Genomic DNA, 26,098 nt, shown 5'->3' on the forward strand with positions numbered 1-26,098 from the left:
TAGTTTTTACCTTCCTTTACAATTTCTGAGTAACTGTGGATGTATTCTGCCTAGTTCCATTCTTTAGTACTTACCACTCTGCTCCAGTACCTCCTTTTTGATCTAGAGTGACTGAAAGTATTTGTCTCTTACCTGAAGCAGATTCTGTTGTTCTCTTATGAGGTAAAAACGAAGGGAAAGAAACCATTCTGATTCTTTGCAAGTACATTATGCTCAGCTGCAGACTTCATTTTGTGTCTGAGTAATTTTTCACAAAATTTTCATCTTTCGTTCTGTTTGAGTTTTGTATTTTCCCTGCTTGGAAGTTTACTACATCTTATTTTCTGAAAGCAGTACTTTAAGATTTGATAATTTTCCCATTGAACTACAGTGTTTCTTTTATGTAAGGAAACCTAAATTCTTCCATCTCCACTCAATTGATTCCTTATCTTCTGTGATTCCATGATGATATAATTATATGAACAGGGTTAAAAGCTGGAAGCATGTGGTAAAGAGCAAGCAGATCCTGAGGGCTGGGTGGTATATTTTCCAAATTTTGCAGGTCCTTATGAACAAAGCATTTGGTTTGCTAACAAAAACATTGCAAAATATGATCTGGGATGAAAATGGGGGTTAAGGTGGGGGAGTGGATTTGAAGTCTTTGTTTCCTGTGCCTCATGTCGAAGTTCGGTTTCACCTGTATTTAGGGAGTAGTTTCTTTCCCAAATGTGATGGAAGTGAAGTATTTTGTGGTTACTCTTAAATGGTTCTTGAATTAATTCCTCTATACTGCATTGGATGGAAAGAAGAATACTTCCCACTCGTATTTTAGTGCCAACAGTATCAAGGAATATTAGTGTCAAAAAATAATTCCTCTGAACTTCATTATGTGTGATATTTAGCCAGTTTGAGAGAAATAAAAAAATCCTTGAAGTGGACACTATTTAAATTTGGGGGCATGGGATTTTCTGCAATTAACTGGTTTGCTATGTTAGGCCAATATATTAAGCTCAGGCAGTTTTGCTGCTAATTACACACAACTTCTCTGGAGTATCAGATATTCAGATCCATTTTATGAATATGGTAGGGAGAATAACAACTGTAAAACAAAGCACTGTGCATGTAAGTGACTGTTAGCGTGTATTTCAGAAGGGATAAATGCTCACCATATGGTACAATTACTGTGTCCAAGTTTTCAAATTAGCTTCTCTCATCCTCCTTATTACTGTCTTTAAAAAGAGAGGAAAAAAACCCAACATGATTTATCTACTCTGCAGCAGAACTCTTGACGCAAAACAGCAGCCCAGTTCTGTCCAGTTTTTTTTTCTAGCATAATAGAGGCTGTCGGACTTTTTTATACTAATTACTGTGTGAGCCTCAGATGAACCCCCTTCAATTCACAGGGCTTTGTTAAGGGAGGAGCTGTCAATGTGTCTGCCCGTTTGCAGCTGTGCTGTGGCTTTAGCTTGCTTAACATTATGCTGCTTTTTAGACTTGACAGAAGGGATTTTTTTTTTTTTTTTTTTTTTTTTTTTTTATTAAGGCAAAGCAGCCTTGTAGCGAAATGGTTTAAGCAGCTGCATTGTGGGGAAGCACAAAGAAGTTATTATTGTGTCTGTTTAGGGGGGTCGGATGGAGGGGGGAGATATTCGGCTGCTGTTGATGCCGATTGTTGACTTGCCATCTGCCAGATAGGGAGAAGAAAAAAATGACAGCTCCAGCAGGGTGTTCAAGAGGTTGTTTGGAGAGACGCATAAACATGTGCAGATGTCGAACTGAATAATGGCAAGAACTTGAGACGGTTTATGATGCTGCTGTTGTGTGTGCATATACAGAATGAATGTATGTGGAGATTTGGTTAGGAGGAGGGTATGTATTAATTATCATTGTCCCCCACCGCCTTCTTTACTTCTGTTAATTAGTTCAGGAGTTTAATATCTTCCCTCCCTCCATTGTTTATTCCTAAAAAGAGCCTTTTCTTGTGGGGAAGAAAACTTTTGATTTCTCCATGTGGTGGGTTTTAAAAAAACAAAACAACGACTTAACAAATTTGGTACTTGTGGAAGTAGAAAGAGTAATGCAGTTATTTCAGTCTCAAACGTTCGGGGGACAGGTGCTTTACAAGTTCTTACATAGCTTTGTCTGTCTGCCTCAAGAGTAGTAGGTTGCATACCCCTACTTCTGCATCCTGAGCTTTTCTTATGCGGAAAGTGCCAATTGGTGATTGTCTAGTATTATAGAGTAGGCAAGTAAATGCTAGGGGTTAGAATGAGATTAGCAACTAATTTTCTCTTTCACTTGATCTTATTTTCAGTTCTTTCTCTGAAGGCAAGGCGCTGGTCAGGTATAACTTATATTTTCCTGTTTGACAGTTGCACATAAAATAAATTTGGATCACTCTCTAGGAATACATTCTTCTTTCTTCCACTAAAATCCTTTCTTATTTCTTGTTCAGTGATTTCTGGTCATGATGAGTTTCCAGGATAATGTGAAAGAAATGTGAGAAAGGATATAAATAGGGGGAAATTAAGTTAGCCCCAGAAGGGCTAAACAAAAGCACTGTTGTCCAGGTGATCTCTTACTTTAAAGATAAAAATGAAAACTTTTAAAATAATTACTTTTTTTTCTCTAATATTATCTGACATTCAGCATTCAGATATCTGTATTGAACTGAAAAATGGAAAATTAAATAGTGGTTGAAGCCAGTGTGGCTATGGATTGCAGTCATGTCTTCCAGTTATCAGCACATTTTAGGGTTTTTTGGTCAGTCACACCGTGACTTAAATATTATTGAAATGAACCTAACCACTGCTTCCCACCAAGTCCTCACCAAAAGTGAAGGAACCCCTTTTTATTGTATCTTCCATCCTAGGTCTAATAAGCATCTGTAGGTCATTGGTAACAATAACTACTGATGGGAGCATGTGCTGTGCCTTTCTATTGTCACTGTGGCAGAGTGGAAGATGTCCGTTTTGGATTATGTCAATTTTAACTGAAAATTCAGGTGTGTCTGCTTCCTACCCAAGTACCAATTTCTGCATCTGAGTCTAGACAGAGGTCACCAGCACTGCAGATTGAGATTTGCTTTTTACCTGTTGCGTTGTTGGTCCTTCTTCACAGAATTGTGGTGTTTGTCACTACTGGCGCGAAGCTCGGTTACTCTGGGTAGTGCTGCATTGTTGTATATCATGAAGCATTTCCTGCAACCCAAAAGATCTCCTGGTGTGTACAGCAGTAGTGGGGCTGTTTCAGCTCAAGCAGTTTGAGGAATCTGTATATCTTGTACTGATTCTTTGCAAGTGATGCAGCCTAAGCGACAAAGCAAAAAGGTTGACTTCAGCGATGTGCTTGATGAAGAAACGTAGGTGAATGGTGTTGGTGCTGGCTTTTTTGGCACCTGGCAAGATTTGAGGCTAAGAGCACACCTAGTGACAAGGAGAAAGTTCAGAGGAGCTATTTTAAAATTGTTGCAATGTGTCGGTTCTAGAAGAGAGACAGTTTGCTTTGTGAAAACATGCTAGCAAGTGTACAAGTTTTAAGGGGTGAAAAGTCACATAATTTTGACAACGCATTAATCTGTTAAAGAAACTCAGCTGAATGGTAATGCTATTGTCAAATTTATCATACTCCTTTGCAAACAATGGAAATTTTGAAATTCCTAGTGTAAACTAGTGTTAACTGTCTTAGAAAATTTTGTATGTAGATAGTATTAAGAGGATGTTTAATTCACCTTGGCTACATGTAAAAAGCATTTATATTTTAATCATCTGATTTAATACATTTTTATCAAGTACATGAATTAAAATTTTTGCTGCTGTAGCTGAATGTCTCATTCACTGTAATTTATAGATAAATATTAGTATACTCGTCCTACTCTTTAAAATATTTTCAAAATCTGAAAAAGATCCTTTGGTCTACTAGCACTTGATAAAACCAGAAGAAAGGAAAGTAGTATTTTTTCTGGTATACAAAATACCACTTGATACTGATAGCCTTGTATAAAAAAAATTACAAATATTTAAAATTACTAAGAACAGTAAGGTTTTAGCTATAAAAAAAAAATACGTGACACAATATTTCAAATATTTTTTTGCATTTACCACAAGTACAGCTCAACACTATTAAAAAATAAAAAGCTGCTCTGAGAAGCAGCTAAAAAATGTAGCATTTTTGGACTTTTATGCTATAAAGCCCTGTGCAAGAGAGAAATTTAGAAAATGTGAGCACTGTCTCCAAATGTTTCCAGAATACAGACCTTGGTTTTCCATTCCTGAATCACAGGCATATTTAGAAAATATTGATCTCCTTTGTTGCTCAGGGATGCTGATGCAATACAGGACTCTGTTATTCCAGACAGCATGTGGTAATATCAACTGCTATTTAATTTATTTATTGTTCTAATTCTTATCCTTCAAGAATGAAAGGGAAGGGAGAGTGATGTTGAAACTGGCAAGTTTTTCTTCCTGTTGGCTCAAAATGGGCATGGTAAAGGTCAATTCTCAATTTGTCAGGATGTCAGCTAGCTCAGTATTTCTGGTATGATTTTTTAAAAGGACAAAATTTCGTGCATGTGAAAATGAACATTTATTTTCCATGAGATGCCAAATCACATCAGTAATTTTGAATGGATATTGTAGATGCCCAGTTTGAAAACCGCATTTACGTTTAAATAGTGATATGTCTCTGTTATTGAATATTTTTCTCTAGATTTTTTTTTGCATATTTTAGAGAAAAGATTATTAATGCAACAGAAAAGGGTTGAATAAACAGCAGGAGCTGAAGTACTGCTGCATTTATACAAGATAGGGCAGTGACTGATTCCAGCAAAATGAAAAAGCCATGGTGGCTGGTCATTTGAACCCTAGAACCCTGGAACATGTGTGTAGGTTACATTCACAACTTGGGGGGAAGGAAACCCCTGAAGAAGAGCAGGGAAAATTTTTCCATTGAGGAAATTGGTTCTCCCCATCGCTTTAGCTGCGGAGGTGCACCTGAGACCATGGAGAGCTGCCTCCATGTCTTCGCCCTGACTGCGCTTCTCTGCTTGGGAGAAATCTTCTTTCCTAGTAGGACCCCTTCTCTTTGGTCACTGCTTAGTACTGCCTCAGGAACAAAGAATCTACCATTTGCCAGCTCTGTGGTGCATCTTGTCTGGCATGGAGGGCAGAGAGTTGTCCCTGCTTTCCTTTCCCCTTGCTCAGCTGAACCACTTCTAGAGCTCATACCCGAGGCTACTCGCTGCCTTCTGCAGAATATTAACATCTGTGTGGTTTTCACTGGTTTCTGCCCACATACCTATAAATAGGTGAACATAAAGTGACCAGTCTTACTGATAACTGTGCTGGATCATTGCAATGTCGTGCACAGTGAAAGGCACTCAAACTTTCTCACATAAACTTTCCAATTTGCAAGAAACTTTATGGAAACCTAGCTGTGGTATAAGCCAATGCCCACACGTAGCATGAAATGTTTCCTATTTCTCAATTGGGACTGGAAAAATTAATTTGAGTAATGTAAGTACAGATGTGCTCAAAATGTCTTTCAGCATTACTGGGAACTGTGGGAAAACAGTATAAATAAATGATCGCTGTCTCACTGTAAGAGAGAATCAGAAAGTGTTAGTTCCAAATTCTGCTTTTCTTTGAACTACCAGCAAAGACTTGGGAGAGGGTATGTGATAAAAATGCCTTTTAAAACACTAAAGCATGTTAGAAAAAATCAATTTAATTTAATTTTTTGACATGTAATAAGATTTTGTAAAATATTTTATATGATGTATGATTACACATTTACATTAGATTGAAGGACATATCAAATTATGAGGACAGGTATACTTTCTAATTTTTTTAAACATTTATTTTATTTTTTACAGTAACATATTTCTTATAAGGAAATTAGAAGTAAGTAAATTCTAGGAGAAGTGCTTTACATTTACTTAGTGTCTACTGACTTAATCAAATAGTCTGCTGATGCTTCCAATCGTGTGTTAGGTAACACTGCCCTCAGAGGGCCAAGGTAAGGAAATTCAATCTCAAAACCACTGGCATTACTACTGATAATTTCATTTGACCTGACATTAATTACAGTTGTTTCTTTTAAAGAAAAATTCCATATGGATGTTTTATTGACTTTTAAATTATTTTGTTTAATGGTCTTAGATAAAGTCATGTTTTTTCCCCTCTGTTTATTAAATGTTATTGTAGGGAGTTTGATTTAACAAAAAAGAAGGGAAAGCAATATTTGTGTATTATTTCTATTAAAACCATTTGAATAAATTGGTGAAACAGACAAGAGGCAGAATTTTGGTGTGTTCTTGGTTTTTTTTTTTTTTTTTTTTTTTTTTTTTTTTTTTTTTTTTTTTTGATTTTTTGTTGTTTTTTTTTTTTTTTTTTTCCTCTTAAATCTCACTTATGTCTGTGTGGCAGCTGTTGCTTCTTTTAAGGAAGCAAGTTTTTGAACTCAGGTTTCTGTTGCTTATCAGCACTGTATATTAAAGACATTTCCTTCACACCTCTGAAACCATTTACATATTGAAAAATGTAGATGTTTTGCAAAAGTGATTATTTTAAAAAATACATTTTTAATAACAAGACTAATTTTAAATTACGGATTAATTTTTCAATAGTGGCTAAATTTCCATATGCTTAAGGATTACAAGTGGTGAGGCTAACAATAGCAACTGTCAAATCTGAGGTGAAAAATAAGTGTGAAAAGAGAGTTTGAGTTCTGAGGTGAAGTAAAAAAATTACAAACTTTGAGTGGCACATTTGTCTAACAAGGATTTTTTTTGACTACTCATATGATTTCTTAGAAAGCTCTTGTTTCTGAAGCTCTTCAGCAGTATCGAAACTACCAACATTGCATCGCTGGAATAAACATAGTTTGTGAAATGTCCTGAAGGCAGGATTCTTGTTACTGTCTGCCAAAGGCAGAAAAAAAAAAATCATTAAGGCTGCAGTACAGGGGCGAATAAAGAGGCAACCGTGAGGGTCATGTTCTAAACAAACCTTCATTAAGCATTCTTTGTTACTGTTGTTAGCCAGTGTATTATTAAATACAACGTTAATTAAAGAGTTGCGTGTTACGAGGGTGCTTTTTGCATGAAGATCAGATTGCATTTTCATGTGCTTCAGGAATATACTGCTGTGTTCATCTTCTGCGTGTATTCTCTCGGTAGTTATTAAAAAAACAGACCCCAAAACCATAAAATTGATTATAAATTTGTGCTTTGTGTCTGCATATGTATTTATTTTCTGTATGTATCAGCGAGATACATATTCTAGTGCCACTTTTCTCAAGTAGCTTTAAAAACTTTGCCTAGAATTAAAATGATGTAGGAATTACTTGGCTTTCTTTGCTGCAGTGGTTGCAATTAGAAACCTCTTCTTACTGTCTAATAAACAGATCCTAAAAGAACGTGTTTTTCAACTTAGAAGGGTATAAATTTAGGCAAAATAATAATTTAACTTACATTAACTCAGCAGGAAGCAGGGTACAAACCTATTAATTCTCTATGGCAGATTCACTGCTTTTTTAAGTACTGCAGCTCCATTTCATTAAATTGTCAGGATATCTTGTGGTTTGGTTAGCCTGCTTGGACTTATCCTTTCCCATGGAATTTTTTTTCACTTGAATTAATGAATTTCAAATGTAAATCTCCTCTAGTTTTCTTGTGTTGAGATATTTAACAAACATACACTCCAAATATCTTCAAAGTGATTGAATATTACTCATACCAAAAAATGTACTTTTTTTTTTTTTAATGTGGAGCTGCTCAGTTAGAAGACATGGAAGTTTTTCCTTTTCAAATACTCTGCTTTGCTCTAGCATTTTTTTTAATGGAGTATTTCTTTCAAGGAAGTTCAGTAAGCACATGTCTGTTCAGAAGTATGGACTAAAATGATTTTCTGTCTTTAGGCAGATTATGTAGAAGGAATGCAGTTATAAGAGAGCATCTAGGGTGCATTCGAGAGCCATTAAACCACTTGAGCAGCTAAGTGAACTGTTCACTGATACCACCGTTTACTTTAGTCTTCAAAAGTGTTACCTATTTGTTAATTAAATTACAAAATAAATGTAGGGCAGATGATAAATATTCAAGTATAGGGCTTGGAGAGGGATTGGAATATTGGTCATTTCAAGACAAAATTAGGAGTTTTATGTGTGTGTGTTTATACAGATGTCTTGAAAAAGCAGTCTGACATCATTAATGTCCGGAAACTGTTTAGAAGAAATATTCCTTAAAGAAACATGTCTATGAAAGAAACATATGGATCCTTATGAAGCCATACTACTTTACAATTGCTTTTAAATTGCTTTTTCTATGTCTAGCTATAGTTTGCAGAGCAAAGACAGAGGTACAGCTGTGCTCATGGTTAAACTGGTACTTACCTGTCCTATGATTAGCTTTTATTGAAAGTTGCTAACTCTCTTCAGAGGAGCTTGGAAGTGCTAGTCATACTTTTCTAATGTTTTTTCTCCAGTCAGAACATCAGCCACATAACTCTATAGATGATGAGAAATCTGTTTGGTTTTCTGGTTAAGAGACTCTGCATTTGGCTGCTAGTAGATACTCCATCTAAAGTGTTGGCCCAAACAGTGAAGAGGGAGTAAGTGATCAGAGAAGTGTGTGCTGGGTCTCTAAGGATACCTGTTAGAATGGTCTCCTTTTCTATAGGTTTAGTCCTGGAGAGTGTATGTAAGTAAACAAAGGCTTCTGTTCTTTTCTGAGTGACTAATAAGTGTACTTCCCCTATCACCCCTGAGTCTTAAGAGTCAAGTCTGCTTATCTCCCTTTCCAGTTTGTTCCTTGCAGAAAGGAGGACTCTCTTTGAAGCCTGGTTGACTACTTTGGGCATGTTGATACTGTCTCCATGCTGTCCTCAAATTCATCAGTGTGTTTAGCTGCCTGCCTACATAGAAGTTAACCCACCTTATAGCTAAGAGTAAGATCTTGATAGATTGTAAACCCAGCAACTGGCACTTTCTCTCATAAACAGTCACTTACTCTTACAATGAAATGAGGTATAATTTATTAGGAAAATACAGAAGATTCTCTTTATCATCTCTTTTACAAAGAAACTAGGATATTAATATTTTTAAAACTTATATTGGATGATCTGATATGTAAGGTTTTGTTTTGGCTTCAACTTTTGAGTCCATGCAGATTTCAGCAAATTTGTTGCAAGGCATATTTTAAATAGTTCTAAAATATGAGTCATACCTTTACTTAGGCCTATGATTATTTCCTTTTCAAGTATTCAGCAAACTTAATTTAAGAAGTATTTACCTTTTTATGTAATGCTGATGTACTTTGAATTGTTGGTATTAAAGTTACATATTTGTTTTCCTATACTGCACTTGCATTTCTTCTTCAACTTACAAAGTATCTCATACCCGTTTGTTTTGGTTTGGTTTTTATTGCATGCTCTCTTGTTAGCTGGGATTTCCCATTGTGAAATCAGTTCAGAGTGGCAGTGTCAGTAGAGATGTTCACAGTCCAGCTAGTACCAGAGGTCTGAGATAAAGCTCTGCATCAGTACAAATGTAACTAGTGCTATATCTGCTCTATTCATTTTGTGATCAAATTAAGTCACACTTTGACTTTTCAATTCTTTCTAGTTACATGAAAATGCCTATATAAAAAACTCAAGCAGGTACCCTGCTATCTAGAAGCAGGACTAAATAGGAAGTTTTCCTGCTGAGGGCCAGGTAACATAAGCCAGCCTGAATAGTCCAGTGTTAGTTTTTCTTCTCTTTCCTCTTCTCCGTCTCCTATTGCAACCCCCCTTCTCTGCTTAAATACATGTTGAAAATCAGAAATGTTAGTGGCTGCAGTTAGATTTTTTTTTTTAGGCTATGGGTATCGTCAAAATCCTTACAAGCTGTGATCACGTTCATCAAGGCCATACCAGTGATTCCCATGTGGAACTTCAGTGACAATTAGTTGATTGCTGTGATGGAAAGGTGAAGATGCGATTAATGAACGTTTAGATGACCCTTTAATGAAGTAAGCTCCATGTTAGGTGGATGTAAACTTCCTTCTGACTTTTGAATTGCCTAAAAGCTACGTAGCTAGAGCTAACAGGGTGCTGAGGTGGTAAACAGCACTGACTGTCTGGGGCTTAGCACAGGACCAGTGCAGCCCCTGGAATGGTTCATTCAGAGCATTTTGCAAATGATAAGTCCTAGGTGTGATTGGAGATTCTGCATTGTTAATACACTTTCTTCTTAAAATTTTCACTTGTATAATGATGAAACAGTGACTTATTTTAAATAAGTCCTCATTGTTTACTCTGCAGAGTATATAGAAAACAAAGATGGGGAAAATTGGGCAAATCTAAAGTAGCCTGTACTTAACTGAGTAACTGCACTCTAAAACTGAAACTGTTGGTGGGATTTTGGTGTGGTATTGTAAAGTATAATAGAATGAAAGAGATTTTTTTGCCCTTAATAGCAAATAAGTAGCATTAATTAAGCTATTGTCTTTGTGTTCTGTATGTTTCTGATCCTAAATACCTCATAGATTGCAGAATCTTCTGCTTAGCCTGGGGTAGGGGGAAGATGGAGATGGTAGGTTTATTGCTGGAATTATCTCTTGGAAGGTAATTGGCTTCTACTTTTTTTTTTTTATTCCTTTTGCTCTCAGTTACATTTGTTAAGTATATTTTATGTAGGTTTTTCAATTACCCTCAATTTTCTTGTATTTGCTTAGTGTATGTTTCGAGGAAATTAATGACTTTTGCATTGGCTTAGCAGGGTAAATGTTCTACCTTATAGTAGTTTAGATTTCACTTGGTTATCAAAAGTCAACCTGTAGTGCTTATTTTTTTTCTGAAAAAAATCTGAATTGTTTATAGGTGTAAAGATGTAGGATTTTTCAAAGAGTGTAGTGTGATTAAATTTAGAATTATGGAATATTACTATACTGTACTTGTAGCTTCTTATTCCAGAGGTATCATTGTACAGTCCAGGCTTACCATTGCAATTCAACTTTCTCTTCTTTTGGTGGGAGTTAAGGTTTTCTCTGTAAATGGAAAACATCTTAAAAGATTTTGGTATAACTAATGTTAGACGCTGATATGTTATGTTTATGTTTTTTGATATTCAAGTTTAGGTTTTTTCTACAATACTAATGAACATTTTTTTTCTACTTTAGGAGAATATATAAAAAACTGGCGGCCAAGATATTTCCTGCTAAAGACAGATGGCTCTTTCATAGGCTATAAGGAGAAGCCCCAGGATGTGGATCTGCCATATCCACTCAACAACTTTTCTGTGGCAAGTACGTATTTCCAGTACTTATTCTCTCAGCATATTGACAGATTATCTGCTATATATTGCTTCATGTATAGTTCAGAATTTATTGATAACACTGCAAGTTTTTTGCTATGTGCCATACTAGTGCACCACTAATTTTACCTCCACCTCTACAAGATATCTTTGCAATAGCATAAAAGATTTTATCATGGGTTGGGTTTTGAATGTTTTTGGAAATCTAAGTTCTCATTTTTGTGCGTGTGTGTCTGAAGTGTCTGTAAATAACAATGACATTTGACAAATGATTGTCGTAAGAAGAAAATTCCTAGAAAGATCATTGACCTCTTCTCTCTTTTACATTGGTATCTCTGAATTCGCTTGAAAACTCTAATTAGAAAATTATCTAGACTGTCAAATGACGCAAAATCATGCTAAGTTATTTTTCTCTTGGATAATCAGGTAATCAGCTCTCCAGCCTTGTTAATCAGTAATTTCAAGCAATCAGACAATTTGCATATATATTAACAAAGCTACAAAGTGTGTATCTGTTGGATAAAGTGAAGATTACTTGTTTTCCAAGAATGTTTCTAAAAGACAAATCTGTAGGGTTTTTTTATCTGGCAGAATGAGATTCATAGAAGGGTGTTTGTGAATAGAAATGGAAGTATTTGAGGAGCCAAATTAAGGGGACAAAAAAATCTCCCGGAGTATGAGTTGCAGATATCACACATAGAAGCTTTCAGAGGAACACTAGAAAATTTACCCAATTTCTTTTAAAATTGTATTAAGGTACTGTAATACAGTAAGTGGCAGTGTTTAGTTTTATAGAGGTGTCTAGGAGCTGCAAGAGTATGTGTATTTACGGAAAGGGTTCCCTTCATCTGCATTGTTGAAGATGGAACAAATGCTACTGGGACTGAATTTTCCTATTTTCTTGATAAAATTGTTCTTGAGATTGATTCAGCCTTTGTGTATACAAAGTAATTTGTGTATTTTATTTGGTAAGAAAATAATCTCATGCTCCAAGTGCGTGTCTCGTCTCACAACCAGAGGAGGAAAACTTTGCATATTCTGATTGTAGTATAATTCTTAAAAATGATATTGAGTGTGCAAACCTTCTAATAGTATTAGAGGCTCACTTTGCCTTGTTGCTATTCAGCATAAAAGCAGTGATGTCATTAAGTTGTTCATATGAGTAGGTATTGACTAGGACATAAGTCATTATTCCTTAGTTATTGCTCTGCATATTCTCACTACTCTTTTATGCAGTTAGTAGTTTTCTAGGTACCTTTTCCCTAGTGTGGAGCTGAAAGACTATTTGTAGAAACACAGTGGGGTTTTTTTGTCCTGCTTTACCATGTTCTTCATTGCATGTCCTATCTTCCCTTGCTACAGCAACTAAAAGGGTGATCCAAATGGTAGTTCTGCTAAGCAAAGAAATACATAATTAGCAATTAGTTCCAGTGTGTTTATACTGTTGTCGGTGTTGGTTGGGAGTTTTTTGGTACCTAGAGGTCATGTTATGTGATTCTAGTATTAGAATGCTGTCCTTGAACTTTGCCTTACTGTAAATGGAAAGATTTTATATTGTTTTCCAAAATGACATCATCACCACCTCCACTGCTTCCCTCTCCCTCTCCCCTCCTCCCACTCCTCCCCCCGCAAAAATCCTTTCTGAAACTAGCAAGTCCCGTAGGTCTGACTCTAAGGCAATGCAAGCTAAAGGAACAAACATGCAATATTAATTGAAAAAAATACAATTTTGATAAGCAAGATGACTTTTTCTGTTTTCTGGCAGGAAAAGGAGTAATTTTATCAGAAATGATTGCTGATCAGTGCAAGAATAGGGAGATGTATCACTCAGAATCTCATGAAATTGAATGAAGTGCCTATGTAGAATTCACAGGATGAAAAGCAAAACAGTATGGTATTGCACTCTAAATTGTAAGGGACTGTAAATTTTTCATCAGCTATTTTATCTGTCTGAAGATGAGATCATCAGTAGGGCAAACAAACAAACAAACAGAATTGTTATATGAATGAATCACATCTCATGGGAAGTACCTGGTAAATGTCAAGAACTGGTCTCATGGCCTCTGATCCAAGAGTTCCTGAGCTGCTGCCGTAGGTTTGTGGCCACAAGCAGTGCAACATATTTTTCCTGTAATAGTGAAGTACGTTTTTCATAAATTACTAGCCAGGCAGATGGAGTGTGAGATCACTGTTAATACCATCTTGATTAGGTTGGCAGGGACTTAAAGATATGTCTTTACAGTCCTATCTTCACGTAATCTTTGTAGCTATCTGTAAAGTGAGAATGTGATCTCAGTCTACTTTTTGCTCTCCAGATGATAGACATCTTTGGCTCTTGCTTGCAGCTTGTTATTTAAGCAGAAAAGGCCAAGGCTGCAGTATTATTTTCATAGTACTGTTGGAGTTAAACACTTGAAAGTTTGCACAGCTCTGCTTTGTATGATACTTGTTCTGTAGTTTAAAACTTTTATAACCAGCTCTGTCGAGCTGGTTACTTCCGTTATATAAATATTTTCCTCCCAGTGTGTCCACTGCCTTCCACTCCTGTGACATGAGCTTTACTTTTGCAAAAGTAAGTTTCTTTCCAAGCCACTGTATCATTTCTCCTAGTGTGGCTCCCTAAAGTTCCGCACCTGAGCATTACCCTTTCCCTGGTGTTGTGTCATCTGTGTACACTGTTGGGAATGACAAGAAGGCTGGAGAGTGAAGTTATTTTACATACTACTAACAGTGCTTTCAGTAATAAATGTGTCTTTGCTAATAAAGCCTTTCTCAGGGGATGGTGTTTTGTCATAGGATGTAGTGTTTGTTCAGAGGCCATTCCTTTTCCTTGGAGTGTTTTGTGAGGAAATGTGGGGGGAAGGCATTTGGAGGTGGGTGCATAAACAGATAGACACTTCACTTAGAGAGAAACTGAGGCAGCACACATCCTTCAGTGCAGTGGAACCACATGGGCCTATAATGGAGGTGAGGGATCTCTCCTCCTTAGAGCACTGAAGATGAAACAGAGTTGACTGAAGGATGCAACAGAGTGGGGCCGGGTGGAGCTGAGCCCCAGGGAAGGATGCAGGACTGCCCTCAGGTGTCCTGAATGGACTTTACTCTCCCGACCTCAGGTGCACATGGAAGGCAGCAATGTGCACTCCACACTGCATCTTGGACCTGCTGCAAGACTGCAGGGGTGAACAAATCAGCCAGATCTGGTGACACTGGATAGTGTTTAGGAATCTCTCTGGCTCTTCTCCTGTGGAGCCAGCCAATTTTACACCAAACAGAACTGCCGCCTTTTAAATGGGAGATGAGTGAGCTGTGTATTTGAAGTATGCTGTTAGTCCCTTAATGCTCACGCCCTGACACTGAGACTCACAAAAAGCTGTGCCGTGGTATGTAACCATGCACTTGAAGATAAATGAAGGCGGTGTAATTACACTGGGGGGAAGTTCATTGTGAAAACTTAAAACCAGTTGATACTGGTTTTCAGGGATAAATTCAGAAGTGTGAGCTTACTTGAATTGGCTGGTTCAAAATCAGTTCAGCTCTTTTCAGGTAGAGAGAAGCAGTTGCGAGTAATCAAGCTGCTGTAGCTTAAACAGATACTCCTGATTGACTGAGTCACGGTAACTGTGTGGGTGTGCATTTCTAGCCCACTTCAACTGCAAAATAAAATATGTTAATTTAAATTGCTTCTGCTTAGGCATTTATGCAGTCAGAACCAGTTTAAAAATACTTTGGCTTCAATTAAAAAAAACCAAACAACAAAATCCCATCAAAAAACCCCAGTGTGGCCTCCTAACACTGTTTTCAGCTGGTCCACTGTTGTGTAAGTGGAATCAATGCTGCCTTGTGTAAACTGCTTTGGTCTTTGATCGTCATCGTTATTTGGGAAAGCAGAATGGGGAAGAGTTCTACTTCAGTTCTACTTAAGGAACATGTGTGACTTTACTGATCAAAAAAAAATACTTCTCACATACACAATGAGTATGTAGGTAATCACGTAGCACATTTGGGATGAAGTATCTCTAAGAATTGGCCCTTTGCCTTCATTTTGATCTTTATGTGTGGAATAATTGAGAAGAGCTGTATCCCTTCTCAGTGGCCTTTGAGCTTTGGCCAAAAATGATGTCACCTGGAATTTCTTTCCTATCTTGAAAGATAGTGCTTTCTAAGCACTCTGTGGTACAGCTACCAGTTTTCTTGTCTTTGGAAAAAAAAAGCAAATTTTAGTTATCATGAGAAGGTAAAATTTTATAAACTTCCCTTTATTTTATTTTCTCTGCAGAAGTGATTATTGATTTACCTTGGCTATTGTAAAAGGAGAATCTGTGCTACTTTTTCCTAGTCTTAATGTTTCAGTGGGCCAGAGACGAGATTTTATTTTTTTGGGATTTAAATATCTTCAAAACATGAAAATTGAAAGGTTTCAGGGGAATAATGTTAAGAGTTTAAAGAGTTCTGAAGACATTCTTTAAAGAAATAGGAAAATATATATGTCTGTTATAAGTGAGATTAAATTATACATCAATATGCCTTGGCATTAGACATGACCTTGTGGACGACTCCAGAAATAACTTTTCAATGAAATTTAAGTCTTTTTTTTTTTTAATTGTTACAACACTGGATAACATGAACCCAGAGATGAGCATGTAACTGTAGATATTTGTAATTACAGTGTGGATTTTATTCCAAAATAATAATAGTGGAATTGAATAAATAATGTTCATTCAACCCTGAAAACACTTGTGGAGAGAAAAAGGCATCTCTGTGTAATATACTGTATGTGCATATGCATCTATGGAAATTCAGACTCAAATCTAATGTGTATAAGACATATTTCCATCTGTGTTGGATGGGGAAATGTTTAGCTTTCTGGAAAACTGGACCAGTAATTTTCTTTGGAAGGCTTTCATATTACTTTATGAATGGTTTCTGGGTGGTATAGTTGGTATTCTGTCATTTGACTTTGAAGTTTGGGTTCAGTTGTTGGCTTGGGTCGTGAATGAATATGAGTTCCTTGGTTTCGTCCTTCCATTTTAGCAGATAGTGCTTTCTCAGACACCATTATAGCATCCTGTAATTTCCAGTTATCTCTGTGTAGGGCCTGGTATAAGCATGGCAGGTCTAAGTTTATAGCCAGGCCTGGGAATTTCATGCTGGTGTGATAAACCCAGTTGCTTAAATAAAATCAGGGTGTTTCCATGAAGACAAAGTAAAGCCCAGGCAAAACCCATGCAGAAATCTCCTATTTTCATTCTCCCTCTTTGCATGACGGGGCAGATAGCAAACTAGTTGTAATGCCAGGAAGAATGGATGCTACTGTGGTACTTTTTGAAGTATTAGAAATAAAAGACTTTCTAGCATGATGAAGTGCATCAAGTCTGATCTTTTGCACCTTCAAGGAATATAATTAAAGGGGGTTTTATGTTTATTTTGCAGTCATATATGTTGTTATATTATCAAAGCACATATAAGTACTTGTCAGGAGCCAAGCCCCGCAGAAGTGGGATTTCTACCCGTACAGAACAAAAATTCAGTCCGTGCTCCAAAATACTAAAATTCCACATATAAAACAAGGAACAGCAGATGGACGTAAGCAGATGGGGGGAGTATGAGAAAACAATGAGGCAGTATTAGCCTGTAGTACAGGCAGTGGTCTCAGCACATCAACAACTAATCCATTGTCAAGGTTAGATTTTTACTATCTTCTCCCTTTTTTTCTTCCTCCCTCCTTTCTTCACTCTTGTTTTTTAAGGCATGGTGAAGGAGAGTTTTAAGGAGAGTTTAAAAGGGAACTGGTATGGCAAACAGAAATTAGAAATGCTTTTGAGAACTGGTGCTGAAATTATGAGAGTAAAAGGGTGGATGGCATTTTGATACTGAATAAAGGGTGATAACGAGGATGATGGTAGGCTGCAGGGACAGACCATGTTGACAAGGTACCTATATTTGATGTTTATAGAGCTGGGTAAGAAATGAGGATTACCAAGAAAAGAGTCATATGACCAGAGGTACGATGTACAAAAATGATCTGTTTAACAGTTTTGGGAATGACTTTTTTAGGGTAAACCTGCATTTGTTGGGACCAAGGAAGGGATAATAAATTGTTCACATAAATCTCTATGTGACCAAACTTATTTTTAAGATGATACTCCCCTTAGATAAGATGTAGTGAGAAAGAACAAAGCCTTTAGGAAAGCTTCAGAAAAGTAGGTTTCCCATATGGAGTGGGTAAACAAATGGGAGAGTCAAGAGACATCAAGCTAAGGTGGGGGGTGTGTGTGTGAGTACACACATGTATTTGTACATATATGTAAAACCCATAGCTTTTCATATGTATATAAGCAAAAGCATGTGTCAGTGTTTTGAAAATGGTGTGTTAGTTCTGCTAGTTGTCTGCTCCTTGTCTAACAAAAATGGTCATCAGAGAAGTGTGTGGAGTGCAGAGTAGCAATAATGGAAGAAGACATTTTTAAGCAGTGTGTTCATTAAATTTTGAATGAGAAAGAAAAAGAAATTGGAGCAGCAATTGAATAGGCAAAGGTTGGGACAAAAATGTTTATCCTGTGAAGGAAAGACCAAGGTAAGAATAAGGTTAAATTGTAATGCAAATAGATAGATATAGATCTGTATATAGACAGCATTCTATATATTTAAAAGTGCATATATTCTAAACAATACAAGCAGTGCCTTGATACTCTTTTTTTATATCATTTGTTAATCACAAGAAGTTATCCTTTGTGCTAAAACTCAATCTGTATTAGAAATAATTTCTCAGATATGCAACCTTCTGTTCATTTTTTAGTGCAATTTTTTATGGATGCTTGTATATTTAGTATTCTTGTCTAGCCATATCAACACACTCTGCTGAAGTTGAAACCTTTCATATATGAAATAATAAAATGATATTAGTACTCTTTCTATTTCTTTTTTTTAATGCTGAATGACTGCATTTAGGAAAATTATACTGGTGATTATATGGTTAAAGTTATAGAATTCAAACTTTAAACTTTTTAATAAAATCTGAACAGATGATCTGTGCTTTTTTTTTTTTTTTTTTGGAACTGGCAGGTTTCAGGCCCTCTAATTGGCTTCCCAGCTTTGCAGAGTAATTACAGCTTCAAGCAAACTTTGTCATCTGTGGTTCAGAATGGTGTAAAGTAAACAGAACGTTTTGAAATACAGTTTGTAGTTAGAGTTGCTCAGGAGAGTTTTAACTAGCATAACTACTTAATTTAGATAGTAGCAGTTATTTGAAAAAGATAGTCTAACATTTTAGAATTGTTGGGTTGGTTGTAGATATGGAGATGAAAGTTAACCTCTGGTATGTACCTGACCTTTGTGGGTTTTTTTTTGGTTTTTTTTTTTTTGTTATTTTTAAAAAAGAGAAATTCAATGCTAGAGAAACATCCATTTTATTTCTTTATACTGTCTTAATTTAATTTTTTTCCATTTTCTGTATACATCCAGAAGTGGCCAAAGCAGTGTTACACACTTGTTGGAACAGAGTTATCTATTCCCGTTACTGATTTTGTATTTTACTGCTTTGAACAAGTGTTCTCCCTCAAGGTTTTTCCTTCCCTCTAATTTTAAAGGGGAAAATTCTCATGACTGATGTTTCATCCCAGGAAGACAGAAATCTTTAGTATTAAAATGTGTAATTCCAAGTCGTAGATGGCTAGCATACAAGAACACAAAGTTGAGTCTGTCTGTTTACTGGCTTACTCATCTTTTTGAATGATAATTTAGACTTCCAACTGTTTTGAGTTGAGATTCAACCCTTTAATTACATATGTTTATGTATAGTAGCAAACTTGAAGACATTATGGTAGAATGTTCTCAACTCTTGGTAATGACCCAACTATCACTCGAGCATTCGGAGCCAGCTCTCAGTAGCCAGTTTCACTCTTTCTTCTGTGCTTTTGTAGTTTCCAAACTATTCACTCTGTCTAAAACTACTATAGTTTTTCCACTAATGAGTAGAAAAATATTTTGATAATTAGCAGTAACTGTGTATTACAGCACTTACTCATCTTAATAGATTTTTTTTTCCCTAGCGGTAGGTGAAAGACATTCACAAAGAGGTTTTTATTCCTGTTGCAGTCATGGCAGAAATACTGTTTATCCCATGCATTTGTATACAGCAGCACATGAAACATGGGCCTACTAAATATCAGCAGACTTCAGTTACTTTTACCTACTAGAGGAGGATGGGTAACACACCACTTTTAGAAATACACTGGTCCTCCACTTCTTTACGAAACTCTTTTTGCTTCAGAAGTGAAGGATATGAACCTATTCATTTTTGACCTTCCACAAGGAAATCAAGTCTTTAGCCACTTGTAACAGGATATTACAAAAGCTAATTAAGTTTTACTAGATTTTATTTTTCAACAATATCCTTCAGTCATAGGGAAATGGCATTTTGCGGGCTATGTGTTTGGAGGGTTTTTTTTTATGTTTTCAGTGCCATTTTCAATTGTTAAGGGTTTTTTTTTATTACCTTTAGTTGATTTAGTTAATCATCTGTAATGCAAATGCAGAGAGTAAATACTCTTTTGTAGTACCAGGTCTTATTATATACATCCATATGTTTTGTTCTTATTAATAATGTGCATCATCACTTTGAGGACTGACTGAAAAAAAGTAATATAGGTAGTATATTAGATACAAATTTACATAATATATGTAACAATGTAAATATTTTTTATACTATATATAGTATACTCCCTCTATATAGATGAAGACTGTATTATAGATAGCATTTGGACATAGGCAGATGTAATTCTATTAGTTCTAGGTTTTTCATACTTGAGTTGAAAAACTTAAATTACTGCATTTTAAATGTATGCATTTTTTATGTATTTGTGAAGAGAAAATAAATGGTCAAATTCAAAGTCTTCAGTTCCATTACAGGCACTGGAGAGGATGTGCTTTTTGATTGATACAGGTTTTTCTGCAGGTTTGTCTCTGTACCTTTTTGCCTTCGGGTTGTTCTAATGCAGTCACCTCGCTTTTCTCTCTGGAAATTTCTTTTACCTTCCTTCCCCTAAACTAGCTGTTCTAGTTTGGTTATACTCTAACTATCCTCCATAGTTTTCTTTCTCACATAGGTTCCAGTCTTTTTCCTGTTCCATTTCCACTTTTCTCCCTTTATTCCCTAGTCTTTTTTTTCCTGCCATCTTTCCTGTAAATAACTTGCTGTGTGCCATCTATGTACATTGGATTTTGCCTCAATGAGGTAGTTTGTTTTTCGTGTTATCTGAGGAAGAGGATGAGACATTATGAATATAAGTGAAAGAGCTTTTCATTTAGTGTGTGTAGAGATAGGAGGTAGCTGTAGCCTCTGGTTATACTCAATGCATAGATTTTCAGTGATTTTATTCTTTAGTAATTGTAATTGTAATCTTTTACGCTCCTCCCACTACACTCTTATCCTTCCTGCTTGTACTGTGGCCAAATGCCTTACATTTTCACAGGAATACTGAAAGGATATCAAAGGTCTTGGTTTGCCAAGTTTTAAGTCTCATCTCCAAAAAGCAGTATTTTCCAGGAGTGTGCAGCTTAGGCAGACACCGAGTAAAGAGAATTTCAGCCTACATGATTGAAGTGTGATAGGATTAAAGATGAGTGGATGGTTTTGTCAGTAGTAAGATGAGGTAATCTTAGAGCAGACAACGCTTTTAGGCTCTTCTGTTATGAAGGTAGCCCCATGTGTTCCTTGGAGCTACAACTGAGGAAGTTAAGAACAAATAGCCTGTTAACCCTGGATTCACCGTCATTGTGATCACAGTTGGACTTTGACCACATCCCTGAATATGGGGGTTTCTTTGATCTCATGAGCAATATTTGCACCCAGCTACAAACCAGGTTAAGTGGGCTAAGCAGCTCTGCTTCATGGTGCTTCTGCCCTCCTTGTTTCTCTCCTGGCTTTCATGTTAAATTCCCTCTTCGTGTTTCCATCCTGCTGTAACCTTTTTCTCTACATGTTGAGGACTGCTCTCATCCCATCCAAGACTTAGGAAAGTGTATATAAGCAGTAAGGGTGAACTACTGTTTCACTTTGTTAATGAAATGTTTGTTAAATGGAATGTCATCTCCTTGACAAGTGAGCAGTCTGACTTACGTAATAATTTATAGATGTTTGGTGAGTGTCTTAAGTTTGTTCATCAAGGAACATGCATCTGCATAGGGCAATATTTACTCCTCTTTTACTCCTTATACATGTGTCTGTAAAGCTTCTGAGGTGTTCTGCAGAAGAAAAATAGTATCAATAGACATACCCACTTCCACTCTTCTTGGCTGTTTCAAATAAAAAAATTGCAGTGGATGATAGTTGAGGTTTCAGGATCCTGAATTTGTGAAAAAAAAATTATGTCAAGCCAAAATAATTTATTTCTGTGAAGGAAAAGCATGCCTTGTGAAGTGGTACATGTCATGTGACTTGTAAAGTATTGACATTAACTGTAATAAATAAAATGTAATTCACCAAGAATAAGTGCAAGGTTTTATGCTATAGAATAGTCAGCTAAAAGATGTGGGTCAACAGGTAGGTGGTAGCTATATCAAAAGAAAGTTAAGCAGATTGTAAGTGAACATATAATTATTGATTGATTTGTGAACCAGATGAATCATTTTAGATCAAATGTTTGATCTGGATCAGGTTTGAACGAGTGATAGCATTCCAGAAGATGAGATGTGATGTTTGTGTCTATTTGTGGTAGCTACAGGAAAACAAGTTACGCTTTTGATAGAGTAACCTTAACTCCAGAAAAGTGTTTAAATATTTTTACATGAATAAGAAGTTCTAGTTGGTCAGTGTTTTGCAGTGGTCATGTTTAATGCAGTATGCTGCATCGTAAAACTAATACATAGTGTCGTTGAACCATTGCCTGAATTGCCAGTGTTGGGGTCCTGCAACCAAAGAGTAATAGGTGGTTTATGGTATGTCTAGAACTGTGGGACAAGGAAGATCTTGGATCTGAAAGCATAACCTGTGAGGACAGATTGGTTTAACTGACTTAGGCCGGAGAAGACTGAAGAGAAATAAAACAGTGTTCAAATGTCTAAAAGGGATAGCTGCTGAAAAGGTAAAGTATTAGTCAATAGGACAAAACCAGATATGCTGAATTTATAGGAACAGTTGCATTAAATCTGACGAAAAATCTTCCAGCTATAAAAATAATTTCTTTATACTTGGATGGAGTAGTTTGCTTACAGGGGTTTTGAAATTACTACTTTTTGTAGATTTTAGAGTGTAGAGAAATAGTTATGAGAAATAGTGTAGGTAGACCTGATTCTCCTCTGGGGTATAAAGAGAACTAGATGATTTCCCAGGGCAGCCTCACTGTGTGTGTATGTGTGGTTGTTCTACATTTAATAATCAGACTAATTTCAACGTCTGAATTTTCTTAGATAGGGTATTTTGCAATAAATCCAATCCTGAAGTGACAGTACTATCAGTAACTGTGACATGGTTACCATTGAAGGGAAAATGTCATATTCCTCCTGCCAGGTGCAGATGGAAAAATATGCCTGTGGCTACTGCTGTTTCCTTGGCACACTATAGCAATCTGGGATCTAATACTCTTCTTACCCTCATAACACAGACTGAGTTCACAAATGGAGATGGCACTCTTTAAATGGACAAGAATACAAGTTTCATCAGTTCCTCTGACTGCTTTCTTCACCTTATGATTATTACTTGCTACCTTTTGTTCAAGCCTGTGGTTATATTGCTGTTCTATATTTCCTTGTATGTGCTGGATACATCCCAAATGGGTACACATAAGCTACATGTATTTCATTTAAGTAATTTTATTTGCTCTTCACCCGTTAACTGACAATGTATAAAAAAGGCAATGTCATGTATTTCTCTAGAATGTCAGCTAATGAAAACAGAGCGACCAAAGCCAAACACATTTATTATCAGATGTCTTCAGTGGACCACTGTTATAGAGAGGACGTTCCACGTAGACACTCCGGAGGAACGGTGAGGGTTTTATTCTGTTTTTGCTTTTCATGTTCCTTACGCCAAAGCCTCATCAGAGTCTCTGCTGGGCCTGCACAGCAATCAGCACTTGGAACTGTGACATTCTGAGCACATCTGAGCAGTTAGTTAAAGATTTTTAAGTCAGCTTCTGTAAAATATTATCTGAGCTCATAGCTAGCATAAGAGTTGCCTGCAAGTAGGTGGAATGAGAGTGTTCAAATAAGCCAAGACTATGTCATGATACGTCTCTGAAGTGTTGAATTTTGAACAACCAAAGCCTGGATTGAAGTATTTCCAGCCTCGCTGTCTTACTCTTCCTAGTGTGCTCCTTTCTGGCACAGAAAGCAGTATACTTATTATAATTTATTTTGTGTTTGCTTATTAGTTTTTCTTGTTTCAAGTAAACATTCACAAACTCTTAAGAATTAACTTTTTTAATGCACAAAAAGCATGTAGAAGATATGGGATGATGTACCTTGCTAAATGTTCTATATTCTATCTAATTAGATGATGGTACTGCATCTTCCCTCTGTGGACATCTGTCCTGTTGAAACTAGTACTATGATTTGGCTGTTATTGTTTTTATCAATAAATAACCAACAACTTTGCTTTTTCTGTTGTTTCTCCTTCATAAGTATATTCACTTAGAATTTTTTTTGTTCTACCTTGGTACTGTTTCTCCACCCTATCTTTCTTCTGTACCTCCCACTGCATTATTATTCAGTAATAAATATCACCAGACTCCTCCCATCTCCCTTGCTGGATGAGTAAAAATCAACAGGTACTGCACTTGTGTGGGGCTATAGTGTGCTCATGGGCCGGCTGGTGTGTCTGTGCTGGTCAGCCAGCACACAGAATAGCCATGGGCTCAGCTGGCCCTGCTTGTCCTTCCACAGGAACCCTCATCTGGGCCTGCCCCTCAGTGCAGCCACTGGTTTTTAGGATGCTTGCAGGAATTTAGTTGTCTTTGAGGGCCTTTTTTGAGGGGAATTTGGAAAAAAGTCTTTAAGTTGAGTTTTAAGAGGAGAAAAACAAAGAGTTGAATACATGATATGGTTTAATAGATCTTATTTATTTGCTGTGAAAATGTCTTGCAGGGAGCGGGAATACCAAACAGTCTCTTAAAATAGCAAGTTATTATCAGATAATATTGCATAAGAGATGCCATCCTATGCTCTGAACAAGCATGCCATCCTATGCTCTGCTCCTATACCTGGAACAAGTGTTTTCAAGTTTCCACTAGTAAAATACTTAACAAATTAGAGACTGCTAATTCTTTAAATTAACCATACAGTGATCCTTTCTGGTCAGCTTCACCACCTTTAACAAAATGCAGAATTTGGAAGGAAATTGAAGTGATTAATTTATAAAAGTCTTCTGCTGCGTAACATGAAAATTGAAAATAGAAGCAATGTAGCAGGTGAAAAACATTATAAACCATGTAACATATTTTTTGAGTTTCTAATAGAGATGTTGGCTTGTTCATGATAGGGAAGAATGGACAGAAGCAATCCAGGCTGTAGCAGACAGACTTCAGAGACAAGAAGAGGAGCGAATGAACTGTAGTCCAACTTCACAGATAGACAATATAGGAGAAGAAGAGATGGATGCTTCAACAACTCATCATAAAAGAAAGGTAATGACATTAAAAAATAGCTGACAGGGCTCATATGTAACTAACTTTTGTAGAATGGTCTAGTTGGGTAAAACAATATATAGGGAATAGTATTTCTACATAAATTTCAGTGTATTACAAGCATAAGGTACTTACTTGTTTTATTTCAATAAAGCTGAACTGCTCTAGTTTTATTTACTTGTTATGCTATCTGATACAGCACTTCTGAAAAACAAAGTTCAGCCATTCAGGCACATGTTAACATTCTGCTTATTGTTTGACCATTATTTCATCCTTTTGTTTGTTTGCTCTTTTAGAAGTATGGTAATAAAATATCTTCTTTAGACAAGTACATTTTCCCCCTTTCTCATGCAAATAATATCCAGTACAAATTAGGTAATTTGCATGAGAAAGGTTAGCAGAATTTCACTTTTAATGACCTTGTTTTTTGCTAACTGGGAAAATAACTCTACTTTACTTTTCAATCAAGTAGAAGAAAACAGCATTTTATTTTTTCTGCTGTCTTTCACAGGTTTTGGTTTAAATAGGAACATGAACTTAGCTGGTCATAACATACCTGTGGTTGTATCTCCTGAGTCAACAGGTTAAACACACGACTTGAGGGCGTGTTTTAAAGATCTGATGCCACTCAAAAATTTGCTTATGTATTTCCATTTTGTCCTGTGTTTCTGTATGGACTACTCTTGAAGAATGGATCATTCAAATGGATGTCTCTCATTTACTATGCAGAGTTGACATGACTCAAGAAACGCATTGCAATTGCATGAAAAATAATAACCAGTTTCTATAGGACTGACTTAAGTCTTTCTAGCTAAAGTGAAACCTGGAGAAAACTAAGTGGAAGTCTGCTGACAGAGCAAAATAGTCTTATAACTCACATAATTGAATACCTTTGAATAATGAACAGTTAAAAGAAATCATGAATGTATCTTTACTCTTGGAACATATTTTTTTGGTTGCACTATATGAAGCAAGAATCATAGAAAAATCAGGAGCTGCAAACTATACCCTTTATGAATACAGCAAAGGTGTCAAAGGTAATTTTAGTTCTATCATGTCCTGACTTCTGAGAACTTGAGTTTGCAGTGAAAACAGAGTTCTTTCATGTGGTTTCATTGTATGCAGTTTTCTAACCTTTATCTGCTATAGAAAAAGGTAAAAACCAATTATGTACAGCTGTAACAATACTCTGATCATATATTGTC

General features: G+C 36.3%; 1 protein-coding gene across 2 annotated transcripts in view; it reads left to right on the plus strand.

Moving 5' to 3' along the window:
- AKT3 (AKT serine/threonine kinase 3) overlaps window positions 1–26,098 on the plus strand; it is a 141,393-nt gene that overhangs the window by 53,008 nt on the left and 62,287 nt on the right. For both annotated transcript variants that reach the window (XM_018085110.2, XM_018085111.2), the window contains 3 exons: window positions 11,138–11,263; window positions 23,146–23,257; window positions 24,749–24,893. In XM_018085110.2, coding sequence (XP_017940599.1) covers window positions 11,138–11,263; window positions 23,146–23,257; window positions 24,749–24,893 — 383 coding nt within the window. The remainder of the gene's footprint in view (window positions 1–11,137; window positions 11,264–23,145; window positions 23,258–24,748; window positions 24,894–26,098) is intronic.

The sequence above is a fragment of the Manacus vitellinus genome, unplaced genomic scaffold, assembly GCF_001715985.3.
Source record: "Manacus vitellinus isolate BGI_N305 unplaced genomic scaffold, ASM171598v3 scaffold_8_pilon, whole genome shotgun sequence".
Classification (NCBI taxonomy): domain Eukaryota; kingdom Metazoa; phylum Chordata; class Aves; order Passeriformes; family Pipridae; genus Manacus; species Manacus vitellinus.